A 13,899-nucleotide genomic window follows, 5' to 3' on the forward strand; every position below is an offset into this window, starting at 1 on the left:
ATGTGTATTGACGTTGCCAAGCGTGTTCGTTGTTGAACTATCGGTGTTGCATTATCTTTTAAAATAAATGTCCTATGAGTGAAATTGCCGTTGCTCTTAGTTCTTTGAGATTTAAGTTTTCTGAGTGTGGCAGATTCAAAAGGGGAAAGTTGTAGCTGATTACACCATCTAGGGTATTTGTCACCACTAGGAAAATAAGTCACCAATTCACACAAACCTTGCTAATTGGCAACACAGGTTCAACACATGCAGGGCAGAGACATGTTTTTAGAAAAATATATATACTGTATTTATTATAAAAATGGAGCTACATGATTTGACATAACATAATAGACAGGACAGGGGCTTGGTCACTGGTGGAACAGCAGAAAGAGAGAGAGAGAGAGAGAGAGAGAGAGAGATCTATCATGCAATTTACACTGCACTGCAAACAAGTTATGGCACATAACTCACACTCACACTGCAACATGTGACGAAAATTCACGTCAGACACACCAGGTGAAACCAGGGAAACTAGTAGGCCTACGGAAGACTCCCCCACTTTAAGACTGTTAACCACCCATTAAGGCCCCCTGTTTCTTGTCGAACAGAACTGATACAAACAAATAACAAGGCACAAAATGCAATTATTACACAAAAAAAGAAACATCCAGAGACAAAACAGCAGCCCTTAGGTGACGGCGGACAATGCACCGATAGCCAATCTCCTTGAATGATAAAAATGTGCCGTCTCTATACAAATGGTATAGTTAGTCCATATAACTATTTGATAAAAACTGTGCGTAAGCCTACACTGTAGGCGAGCATCAGGTATGGAGGTAAATCCGTGTCGAAAGTCTTGTGCACTTGTACATAGAATTTGTGCACTTGTACACGAAAGTCACAATCATGAAATCTGAAAATAGAACTTGAGACTCGTAACTGCAGATTCAAGCAGTTGTGTTTAGCGAGTTGTGCTCACACAAAAATGCCCAAACGCAAATAGACAAAAAAATTAATTTGTGAGATAATATTACACAGATGTGTAGGTGATGGTAGCAAAATCATCAGCAGAGGAAACTTCTCATTTGCGAGGTGTAGCATGGGATTTGTGTACCTGCAATAAGGAATTTGTGAACTTGTAACCTCTATGTTGTATGTACAGGGCAGGAAAAAAAATCTGTGACTTCAAATTTGTGATACACATTTGCAGTGTTTGGAATAATGCCGTTTAAAAGAACGTAGGTAACAACGTTATTTTTTCAGTAACAGGGTAATCTAACTAATTACTTTTCCCGTCGTTACAACGCTGTTAACGTTACTGGACGTTAAATGCATTATTGAATAAACTGTAATCTGAACGCATCCCTTGAGGAGGTGTGTTAATAATTGGCTAAGGCAGAGTCATGTTTCATGGTAGCCAATAAGAGCCAGTGTTTTTACACACTTGCCGCCACACACGCAACAGCTAAAATAGAGATTCGATGAAACAGCAGAGGTCAGGATCAATCCGATGAAAAGTTGGCATTTTCGAGGTGGACATATAAGCACTACTTCAAATTTATTGTGGTCAAAGGCAAGAACGTGTATGCTACTTGGCTACGCAATAAGGTTTCATAAAGGGACTGCCTTGTCTTACAATAAACAGCTGGAAATTCCAACACTTTTTCAACTACACAAAACTTTACAGTGATCATCAAATACCCCCTAGATTTAAGTGCCCATCAGTCTCAACATTTAACTATATAATAAAAGTCCAAAAGTAAATTAAATCCCATACCAAAACCGAAAATCATCTGCTTTTGATAGCCTGGTATGCTGCTCCAAACAAAACGCATGTCTCACAATAAAACCCACAATGTAAGAAATAAAGGTCTGCCTCGAATAAGCGTGCCCCAAATAAATACCTGTGCTTTGCACAGCATAAGTAAATAGCAGACCCTGGAAAATTTAGGATTAACGGAAAGTATGTTCTGGGCTCTGGCTCCAGTCATTATTGGCTACTGGCTATTATTGGCTTGATTTGGTCATGGGCCAGACGCTAGAATACATTTAGAGCACCAGCTATGAGATGGCAAACAATAAAATAAAAAACAAACTAATCATGGACTGTAAAATGCGCTACACATGGCACTAAAAACTGAATAGTTTATTTATAGTTCGACTACGGATATTTCACGTCATGTTCAAATGCATTTGCAGCAGCAGGAAGGCAGGCAGACTGCTCTTCATTAGAGCCGCTGTTATCCAATTAAATTAAGTTGTGCTCCACTCCACTCGGAACTCCATGCACGTTCCCGAGCAACTTATTCTTCTTCTTGTTACGTGGCAAGCATTATGGCGTGTGCATTATCGCCACCTTCTTACTGGAGGACGACTCTCTTTATACAGAATATCCAATAAAAATCGACGTTGGTCCATGCGTCATTTTCGGCTTTGGAACTTGGAGCATGGTCAGAGCCGACTGGCGCTGGAGCCGAACCCCAGTGTTCAAGATGGCGCTGACTATGAATTGGCCGGATTTACTAGCCTAGCCTCCACCATTCATTTGTATGGAGGGCGGGACTTAGTCACTCTCTCCAGTTATATATAATACCTCCATGGTAGCTCATAATGGCTTCGGTGTGTCGTCATCGTCTTGCTGTCCCCCCTCCGTTCTGTGATTGGTTCCTTCGTTGAGGTGAAAACGAAGTCCATGGAATCCAGGCTGCCTAGCAGCGTGAATAAAATTGCGTGCATAAGGCAGCATGGGAAAACCCAGGCTACCAAACTAGTGCCTTTCGCCCATGGAGGTATTATATATATAACTGGAGAGAGTGACTAAGTCCCGCCCCCATTCATTTCAATGGCCCATGCTAGGCTAGCTACTTCAGCCAAAAAAGTTTGAAATTGACCGCAGCCATCTTTATGAAAATGGCGTTACATGGGTGTTCGTTTCCGGCACCAGGTAGAATTAGCCTATTAGATTCCACGTTACAGACAGAGACAACGTAAGGTACAACGGTAGGCCTATGTCGTTGATGAAGATTGGACATTCCCTCAGAGGAAAACAAGTTGTTCGTGAACGCGCTTCACTTCACCTCGTTATAAGCGCAAATGTATTTCATTGGTTGGGATAACATTTTGGGAATGGTGGTAGAAGTTTGCCCTGTCTCTGAAGTCCTAGGTTATTTAATGTGATGTTCATATGTGATAATAAACAATGCAATCAATATTGACTCACTTTAGGCTACACAAATAATGATCCCTAAATGTTACAGTATATTTGGACAGGCTGTATACTATATTGTGCAATAAGCTATTCAACGAAAATGACTATAATTATGTAGACATGGGACGAAGAAACTTGTGGATAGCTGGGATTTTTGCTGCACCCAGTGTGAATTTGCAGCTTGTTTAACCAAGGCTACATTTGCAGGCAGACGAAATGAAGGCAACGCAAGTTAAACTTACCGATAGAAGCGCACATCCCTCGGGTACTGTGGTTCGAGTAGGCATAGAGTCTGCAATTGTTGGATATTTGGCTTTTGCCTCGACTGGCAGCCTGAACATTTAAATCAAATGCATAGCCTAATCATGTCAATGTTGCAAGAAAGCAAACTAAATAAGTCATTGACATTTGTTTAGTTTTAAATCACTTGGGGAGACATGGTTACATGATCCAGACGTTGCGTTGCATGGACTACAGAACTACATCCTTTGCGTTTTAAATTAGTTTTCATACACAACGCAATGAGTAGGCTAATAATTGGATATAGGTCATTGCAATGCATCTGCTAAAATGTATGGTCATGGTCAGTTACCTTGTCAACCCACATATACGGCAAATAATAGCATAATATGACAACATTAATATTTTTCTTTTATTTACCACAAAGTCCGGTAATACAGCCTAAACCATGTAGGCATTAAGTCAAGTATCAGTAGCTTAATCCAAGTAGTTAGTTGTTTTATTTGTGGTCTTCCAGAAATGCAAACCAACATGGACGCGCGAGGACGCTCGTGCCCAACACTAAACTCGTGCATGAGCTGTCATCTACCAATCAGCATGTAAAAACTGGTGCCGGAAGTTGCAACCATGTAACGCCATGTTTTCAAAAATGTCGGCGGCCAAATGCCATGCTAAGTGGCTGAAGCTAACCCTTCAAATCCTGACCCCCTGCTTTCGCCGACAACACCATGATCAGGTCCCCGGAAGGAAAAAAGGCAGGACGCTCCCACGGGAAGCACCTGCCTGCCAATATATCAGTGAAAGGCTAATGACTGGGCGGGTCTGTCAATCATGGTAATCAGTGAGAGACACACAGCAGAGAGCAGGACCTGCTTACCCTGCTACATAAGGTGACAATTCGGCTTGTAGATTATTTCTCCCTCTTTTAAATTGGAGCGAGCTTGGAACGATTTCACTGGAGCGGGAGGATTTTGAAGTGGAGCGGGGAGCGAAATTGAGCAGAGCGACCTGACGTGAATTTGAGCGGAGGAGCGGCCGAGTGAACAGCCACCTGAGCACCACTAGCTCTGCTACCCACCATCATTTCCATAACCAATGTAGTACGACCGATTTAAAGCTGCAGTTGGCAAGATTTTTTTGATCATATTCACTGAAACCGACACTATGCTCCGACAGAACAACATAAATCAGCCGTTTTTAGAAAAAACCCGCACTCCACCTAGAGCCTGTTATTTGTTTTGCATAAATCCATAGCTCCCGGTTCTTCTGGTCCAATCAAAGCAGGGGTGTGTGAGATCTGACTGTCAATCACAGTCTGGTGCAGTCTGGTGCGCACTGACGAGCACAAACTCGATGAGAGGGTGCTCGGTGGTAGTGGGGGAGGGGCATGAGAGTTGTAAACATTCAAAATTTTGGCTAAGACCCCTCAATCTGTCAGACTTGCCAACTGCAGCTTTAACAGCTCGGCCTCTTTTTAAACTGAACTGCACTTCCCTTTTTGTGCTATAAATGCATGCCTATTGCCTACATACATTACTGGTAACATGGGGGACAAACAGAATAACATCCTGTAAGCCTAAGGTGTCCCGATACAGAATTAATTAACTTGGTGGAGAAAACTCTTTTCGCATCAGGGAGGTCTTTGCGTCTGTCTCTATTATTCCTGCATACCTCGGCGGAAGTGATTTTAATATTGTCCTGTAGTGAGAATGAACATCAGCTATTAGGTACTTAGGGTCATGGGGTCCATGTCCTAATGTTCTCTCTCAGTATTTTATCTGTATCGTTTTCAAAATGTAGTCTTGTAGCACTTGACACACCTGACAATTCAAGCTCCTGAAGTTAGTTACTTTTTATTTTTTTCAACTTTCAATGTTCTAAGGGGATGATAAAACAGAAAAGACAGATATATGTGCAGATATGGCGGCACAAACAATAAAAATTGGGTTAACAACCCATGATGACCATTTTGGCTCCCTCAGTTGACTTTTCTTTTCATTTTTTCCAACTTCAGACATGTCCAGAGGGGATTGTAAAAGAGAAAAGTTGGATCTTTTAAGTTGGTCACAATGTGGCATACTACTGCAAGAAATAGGAAAAATGGGTTTACATGTTTTGCTGTCCTTCCAAAAGGGTAATGAAATTAGTATTTTTATGGACAAATCGCTACTTAGGTTAACTTTAGAGCTGAATATAGGGAATTGCCCAAGGGATATCATCGGGCACCCACCCTATTCTTATGGAGTAACCCCTAGGCAACAAGAAACAGCAAAGAAGAAAAAAAATTTAACCGACAAAACCAGGCTTGCCAAGATTTTGGCCTTTGGCTCCCGGATATGATCAGGATAGCTTATTGTCATGGTTATAGGTAGTATATTTAACTGAGTGATGACATATTTGAAATACTCTAAATACAATCCCTAAAAGTATTTTGTTACAAACTACATTAGACTTGTTCCAATCCTGCAAAATACAAATTACAAAATACGCTAAAGAAATGAAATATGTATTTGAAAAATTAAAGTGTTAACGTCAGTTCTGGCCAGGCCATGGTAGTCAAGAAGCTTGCCGCCCTCCCCTTCATCTCATTCATTCCTAATTGATCCAGGTGCATCCCTTCAGCCGATTATCTTTCTTCCCTAGCGATTGGCCTCACAGCTTTGGCACGCCTTTTAAATTCTACCCACTTCCTCTCAACCGTATACTGCTCGGGTTTTGCTACCCACCGCCTCCCCTGCTCCACCTTGTCGTGTATGATGTGGCATGTTGTCTTGGCACGTCGCTTGGCTCTGTTCATGGGGGGAATATTTATCTCTCCCTGTCCTGCTGGGGTGAGAATTCCCTAAACTGCTGCTGCCCCCTGACTTAATGCTTTTCCATGGTGCTCATGGAAATAGGGGGGTTCCTCTGAACAGAGCTATCCTGTCAAATGTAATTCATAATTTACAATAAAGAAATTTCATTCAGAATCTTCTCTTGTGTTTCTTGACTAAAATGGTTCTGACAGAAATACATATAATTAAAATACTGCCCATGTCTGACTGTACTAGCTCAATAGCTCAAGATGAATAAAAGTCTGTTGAATTAAACTTTGTTAAATGTTTCCTCTTCTCTCTGGATGGCAGGCTAGTGTGTTTGGAGAGGTACTGGACCACCAGAATGGTACCTACTCAGCCCGGTTCACCCTGCCATGGGTGGGCAAGGCATTGGTGGCAATCCGCCTGATTCACTCCAGTGAGGGCGTACAGGTCCTTAAGAGGATTCGAGACTCCAGCTACATCTACTATCTTGGCTTCTTTGTAGGCAAGAACCCCCAGGGTGCTCGAGTGGAGGAAAAGGCAATTTGCAACATTAAATGGGAAGGGTTGGTGCTGCCAGGTGAGGGAGAGCGCTGTGAGTACAAGGATGCCCGCACGGGGGCAACATGGCACTGCCGTAAACCCCAAACTCTGCCATGTGATGCCCTGTTGTACCACAATACAGATGAACTCATGAGGGACATCACAACGGCCCTTGACAGGGTTTTCATGAGCAGGTGAGTAAAAGAGGGTTAGTATTTATTGCAATAGTGTTTACTGCTAAAAGGAGAAATCCGGTGAGTTTTCACATAGATCTCCGTTTATTGAGGTCACCGAGTACTTGGGGGCAGCCGTAGCCTACTGGTTAGCACTTCGGACTTATAACCGGAGGGTTGCCGGTTCGAACCCCGACCAGTAGGCACGGTTGAAGTGCCCTTGAGCAAGGCACCTAACCCCTCACTGCTCCCTGAGCGCCTCTGTTGATGCAGGCAGCTCACTGCGCCGGGATTAGTGTGTGCTTCACCACACTGTGTGCTGTGTGTGTTTCACTAATTCACGAATTAGGATAAATGCAGAGACCAAATTTCCCTCACGGGATCAAAAGAGTATATACTTACTGTCGGTATAAAAAAATGTTTGGTTTTACCTAGATCAGGGGTCTCAAACTCCGTACCCGGCCCAATTCCGGCCCGCAACCTAATTAAGCAATATAGCACGAGTGAGAGTGGGGTTGGTCATGGATATTCCCACGGGTGTTGTTCGGCCGTAGCCACGAGGCCGGAGGCCGAGTGGCGCAGGCAACAACAGCCGTGGGAATATCCATGACCAATCCCACGATCACGAGTGCTATATTGCTTTTATACAACAATTCTACCACAAACTAAATAATCTGAAAACACCCCATTATTGTTTAAACATGTTAATTTCGACATCGTTCTTACGCATCAAAAATTGTTCCCTTTTACAGCGTCTTGGTTGCTAGGTAACCAACATTCCAGATCCCTCGTTACGGGTCTTTGTGGTTATGTGGTTTAAGTGTCTTCTTGAAAGAAATGTTGAAAGTCGGGCTGAAATCACATTCATATCTAGCTTTGCTGCATGCATGTTACAAGGACACTGGGCCATGTCATGTAAGGGACATGGTACTGCAAAAAAACGGAAACATAGCCTACATTGCAGAACCACTCAACTTTATTAATTTATGGTGAATAAATGTTACACTACTGTGCACAGCCCCAAATGTTTGACACAATGCTAGCACGTTAGCAGCGGTTAGCTAAGTATGCTAACGTTAGTTATCTACAAGTCTCCTCCAAGTGACAATCATATTATAGGCCCTACACAATGCTGGCAATGCCAATGCTGAGAACAATTAGCATCCTCGTTTATCTTACTTACATTGAGTTGACTGTGTGGCTTAATCCACAGATGTGTTATGGTTTGTTAAGGAGTAACACATTGCTTAAAATAGTGGAGAGCTGGGATCTTCGCATTGTATCGCGAAGTGATTTATTATTAGCTGTGCAAAGTCTGAGTTGAAATGTCCAGGGATATTCCAACTCATGGAACGTCTCTCGGCAAATCAGAAACAAATAAATAGTTCCATAGAACCTAATTGTTGTATAATGTCAAAATAATATATAATTCGGCCCTTGAGGGTATTTTTTTTTTTTTAAGTATATTTTTGGGTGTAGGTTATGTTATTCAACTATTCTGATTCTGACAGAGCACGCATTCTCTCCTTGCACCGCTCTCCCTCAAACAGGTTGGCTTCAGCCCACACCTCCCCTATGTGTTCCCATGCTGCCTTGCGCGCGATTTGATTCACGCTGCTAAGGCAGCCTGGAGACCATGGAGCAAATTTTCGCCTGAGATAGGAGACCAATCACAGAACAAGGGGGAAAGCAAGACGATGATGAGTTATGCACAGACGCATTTGATAGACATCTGTGGCACCCAATAAACGGATCTGGGCATTTTTTTCAAATACGAGAAAATTAACGTTTGGTTCCCAGACCACGTCTCATTGAGAAGTGGTGGCGCTAGCCAGGCTAATGCCTTCATAGCTTTGGGCTTCATTCAGCATTTTGTTCTTCCACTGGAAATGACTCTTCTACATTTGCTGCCTGCTGCATCCTTTCTGTTTTTATTGTTTAGGCTATAACACTAACTTTGCAAAGTTAACTTGAATGCATCAATTTTGAACAAAGTTGTGTAGGCTACACCGCGCCAGTTGTAGTCTGCATGAACAGTTCTTGCACAAGACACTAGGTCTGTCTCATTCCGAATACTTACGTCAGTGCACTGCTAATGTGCACTGACCACTTACAGCCGTAGTGCCCACTTTCGATCGTTAGTATTGTTCCAAAAGGAACACTTATGTTAAAAAGCTTACCGGAAATGACTGTATGACATGACGAACGCAACACACGTGAACGCGAATTTTCAGGCCGCCAAAAATATATGCCGGCGTTTGTTTACAAACACACACGTTCATTAACCAATCGTTCACAGCATGTGGAAACTACATCGCCTCCGACGCCAACGCAGGATCCTCCTACTATTGGCTGAACATGAGGTATGTTCATGTATTTTACAAACACCTATCATGCACAAATTGCAGTGCAGCAGTAGGCTACACCAGTAGGATTAATCAATCACTTTACCTTTTCAAAACAGTCAGGAGCAGTTCCTTGCATTAAGTTGATGAATTACTAAATGTACACAGCAGGTTCACAGACGTTTTACCATTTCATGTCACAATACTTCAATGCAATTACTAAATGTTTTTTCACTGTCTATATAAATGTTATGCAGGACAGTGACAGTAAGCTGCTAGTTATTATTTTACCATCAGTACTTCAGTGTGCTCCAAGTGGATAAACAATTAAAAGCTCTATCAGTATAAGACTTCACAAAAGTGTATGAATTTGTGCTCAAAATGTTAAGTGATCTTTACACTAACATACACCAAGCAATAGGCAACAGAATAGACAGGCCTATTGATATGCTCTATCATGTACTAATTCTGATGAATGTTAAGAAAAGACAATGAATTAAGGAAAACACAGTAACAGAACCAGATATTCACTTTATTTTCAACAAAAAAAACATAATTAATTCACTTTCCTCTCCCCACTCACAGCGTCCTCCCAGCCCCAGAAAGTACTGCCAGATTAATAACACAGTGCCAGTGTTGGCACTATACTTTGATGGCCACAGTGACATGAGGGTTGACTATCGCCTTTCAAGGGTGTCCTTCAATGCACTCATGGATGTGTTGGGCAGGGAATGCGACCATGGCTGGGGCCCAGAAATCGACACCCTGATCTTTCTTTTCTGGCTTGCCACGCCCTCCTCCTACCGTGTGGTTGCCAGGGCCTTTGCCATGCCCCGGGCAACTATTCACCGGGTAGTCCACAGGGCGAGTGGGAAGATCGCCGCTCTACTGTATCGAGTGGTCCGACATCCCACCGCAGAAGAGCTCCCTCACCTCGGGGGTCGCTTTGCCCGTCTGGCCAGATCTGCAGCCTTCAACCGTGTGGTTGGTGCCATCGATGGCTGTCATGTCAGAGTGAAGCCCCCAGCACAAGATGCCGCCTGTTATTTTAACAGGAAGCTCTTTTACTCCATCCAGCTGCAGGCCATCTGTGATAACGTGGGGAAGTTCCTCGATGTGTTCGTGGGGTACTGTGGGTCAGTTCATAATGCCAGAGTACTGAGGAACAGCCCCATCTACTATCAGCAGTCCTACCCTCCACCAGGATACAGCATACTTGGAGATGGGGGCTACCCCTGCCTGTCCCAGCCCATCAGCCTCATCACACCCTTCAGACAGCCCGTTCGCAACCACCTCCAGGCTCGCTTTAACAACAGCTTGTCAAAGGCCAGGAGCATTGTTGAGCGGTCCTTTGGGATGCTGAAGACAAGATGGAGGTCCATCTTCTTCAAGGCTCTGGAAGTGGATGTGACTTATCGTCATCGTCTGTTGCACTGTTCTGCATAATATATGTATGAGCAACGGAGACCTGCTGGAGCCAGATGCTGATGTCAGGAGGGCATGAAGACCAGCACCAGCACCTCCAGGAGCCGTCTCTGGTGCAGAGCAGAGACAGAGGATGGCAATGGCATGTTATGTCCCTGACCATGATTACATTTAAAAATTTTAAATGTATGATTGTTTTTTGATTTCGTCTGGCATGTTAAAAAACAAAACAAATCTGAATAAATTACATGACCATTCTGCAAAATCTAATGTGTTCAACATTATTAAACATTGTATTAAGCATTGTATGGTTCAATTCATACACCAGAGGTAAATACATTGTCTACTTCTTATCAGTTTGATAAAGTAGGTAGGTAGTATTTTTAGGAATTGATCAATCATTAATTTGACTTTACCAATTAGTTCAAAGGTAAACACACAAGTGTACAACCAATTCCTGTAAAGCTTTTACCAAGTTCTCCCATCTCTTCCTGATGGCCTTGGCATCCAGCCTCCCCTCCAACCCCTTTTTCTTAATGAATTCCCTGGTAAGAAACACAACAGCAGATCATATCAATGCATTAAATAATACAGAGGCCCACTACCAGATCATTTAACATGGCATGAGTACTGGGTTCGCCCACCTAATATGTTATGTTACACATGAAATGCAACTACAATATTTCTTATGTTTTGTTTGCAACAACAATATCACAACATTTATTTTGAGGAGATTATTTATCCTGGGGTTGGGCCAGAGATGCATAGACTGCTTTACATGTGTTTAGCCTCCACTACAGCACTGTCAATAACAACGAGCATATGTGATCACGTTAGTTTGAAGTAAAGAACGTAGCGTAATACAACTGGTAATGCAATGTACTTACTCGAATCCAGTAAGGGTCGCATTTCTCCTCCCCGTAAACAAATCTGCGTTGGCAGCACGCCATGGGATAAGCTCCCTTGTATCTTCGTCCGTCCCTAAAACCGATCAAAATACCTCGATGAGACAAAAGGAACTCACCTTGCCCGTCAATAGTATACGTGATATCAAACATTACAATGGCACAATACTGTATTCACGAGCACATAGTCACGAAGCCAGTTTCATAACTTACTAGCGTTCACACAGATAACGTGCTCGTCCCAATGGATGGTTTAACGTGTTAGGTAGCATTAACATATAACGTTACGTTAACTCGCCAAATGATTATGTCGGCTTCAATCTGTGAGGCCACGTAAGTAATGCATTATAAGTCAGTAAACGTTTCGTATTACTGCTGTTACTTGCATTAATACGATAGAGTTTACATTTATAACGTGCTCGTCCCAATGGCTGGCTTAACGTGGCTTAACGTTGTAGGTAGCTAGGTAGCATTAACATGTAACTTACGCTAATTAACTCGCCAAATTATTATATCGGCTTCAGTCAGTGAGGGACATGTAAGTGATGCATTAGACGACAGTACAATGCCTCGTATTACCACCATTACTTACATTTATACGATTGCGGTGTCGCAGCTCCGGCTGTCTCGGCTGAATTGTCCGCCATTATTTTCAAAATTGGAAAATCTTCCCGACGTCCCTGGTCCCTCCCTTTCCGCTTTGTAGTCAAGATGGCGTCCGTTTAGTGCGAGTAGGGACCATCGTTGCACACTGAATTTTGTGACCGTTTTTAGGGGGTCATCCGGGTACCTGCAGTGCACTGACTTTTTGTGTTATCTACACTATATACTTAAAACTAAGTGTTCGAAGTGTAGAAGTAGGCGGAATGAGATTTGCGTAGGGGAGGTGTGGGCTGAAGTCAACCTGTTTGAGGGAGAGCGGTGCAAGGAGAGAATGCGTGCTCTGTCCTGCGCATATCTCTACAATAAAATAATGTGTCTAGGCTAATCTATATTTTCAATAAGCAAGCACTGCATGCCTATGGAAACAATAAGTCAATATATTAGAGATAGATATCAAGAGTGACGCAGGAATGGACGTTACAGTTATTCAGTAACTGTAACGAATTAGAGTGAGTCTTCGTTGCTATGGATGGCGTTATTACTCATGCACGAGCTTGACTGAAGTGACCACCTTGATTGGCTGATGATTGTAACGCGGGAATGATTCCAAACACCTCCCTTACGATGATGAGTGACAGGTAACAGGTCTGAGAATGCGTGCGCTACACAAGGACGGAAGATGATGAATAACTAAATAAAAAGGCCTAGCCTAAATGAATCAAGAGTAAGGCAAAACAAATAGCCTAGTAGCCTAATGAAACATACGGATTGATGCAGTATCTGTGTAACATTATTAAATGAATCTAAACTATGCCTATGCCTACGTTTGCAAAGAGGAGAACATTTTAATTTGATTCACAATAACGTTACATTTAATTTACATGTTGACAATGAATAGCCTTGTTTTGGTTGTTGTTGGTGGCGTTATTGCATGTTAGTTATGCCTACAATGCAAAATTGCTTCCTTTCAATTGGAACTTCCTGTAGCCGTATAGGATTTCAAAACATGGCGAAATGCCACAAAAAACGGTTTGTGAATAGGTCTGTGAGTTCTCTCGACTTCTTTTAAGCTGTCACAGAGGTGGAAAGGTGTGATTTGTTGGGGGCAGGGCCAGATTAACAATTCATAGACCCCTGGGCACAAATGTCTGATGGCCCCCCCTGCCCCCCAGCCACCGTGAATCGGGCGGTCAGTTAATAGGCCTATATCGTGAAGATTTTTCTTGCCATCTAAGGCACGAGCGCATCTGTGAGGCCAAGCCTCACCAAGTAGCCCGTTTGTTTACAACTAACATTACATTTAATTAAACTGCTTATAGGCTATGCCGAAATAGTTTTCAAAATTTTGAATATTAGTGTCGGGTGAATTAGGAAATGTTCTCAAAGTTATGGGTTTTTTTTCCTGCCATTAATAAAATTAAAATGAAAACAGTGAAATTAAAATGAAAAACTCGTTTTGCCATTTAATTTTCAAAGTGTCAGTGCAATTATCCTGCCAAATTTAAAAATAAAATGAAATATATACATTTGGCTTTTAATTTTCCTGATAAACGCGATACATTTGTGACAAAAATAAAAATAAATTGAAAATGTCTATTTGTCATTTCATTTTCATTACCATCCTGGTATATTACTGCCAAAAATGAAAATGAAAATGTTAGTTGGAAAATGAAAATG

The 13,899-nt window shown here is 42.4% G+C and overlaps 1 protein-coding gene across 7 annotated transcripts in view; it reads left to right on the forward strand.

Annotated features, from left to right (window-relative positions):
• LOC143132182 (NXPE family member 3-like) overlaps positions 1-13,899 on the forward strand; it is a 104,424-nt gene that overhangs the window by 74,438 nt on the left and 16,087 nt on the right. For all 7 annotated transcript variants that reach the window (XM_076291534.1, XM_076291539.1, XM_076291538.1 and 4 more), the window contains one exon: positions 6,556-6,965. In XM_076291534.1, the coding sequence (XP_076147649.1) occupies positions 6,556-6,965 (410 nt within the window). The remainder of the gene's footprint in view (positions 1-6,555; positions 6,966-13,899) is intronic.

Source organism: Alosa pseudoharengus, unplaced genomic scaffold (genome assembly GCF_046254945.1).
Source record: "Alosa pseudoharengus isolate Yale_2024_CS ecotype anadromous, Long Island Sound unplaced genomic scaffold, YU_APseudo_1.1 YU_APseudo_1.1_scf_19, whole genome shotgun sequence".
Lineage (NCBI taxonomy): Eukaryota > Metazoa > Chordata > Actinopteri > Clupeiformes > Clupeidae > Alosa > Alosa pseudoharengus.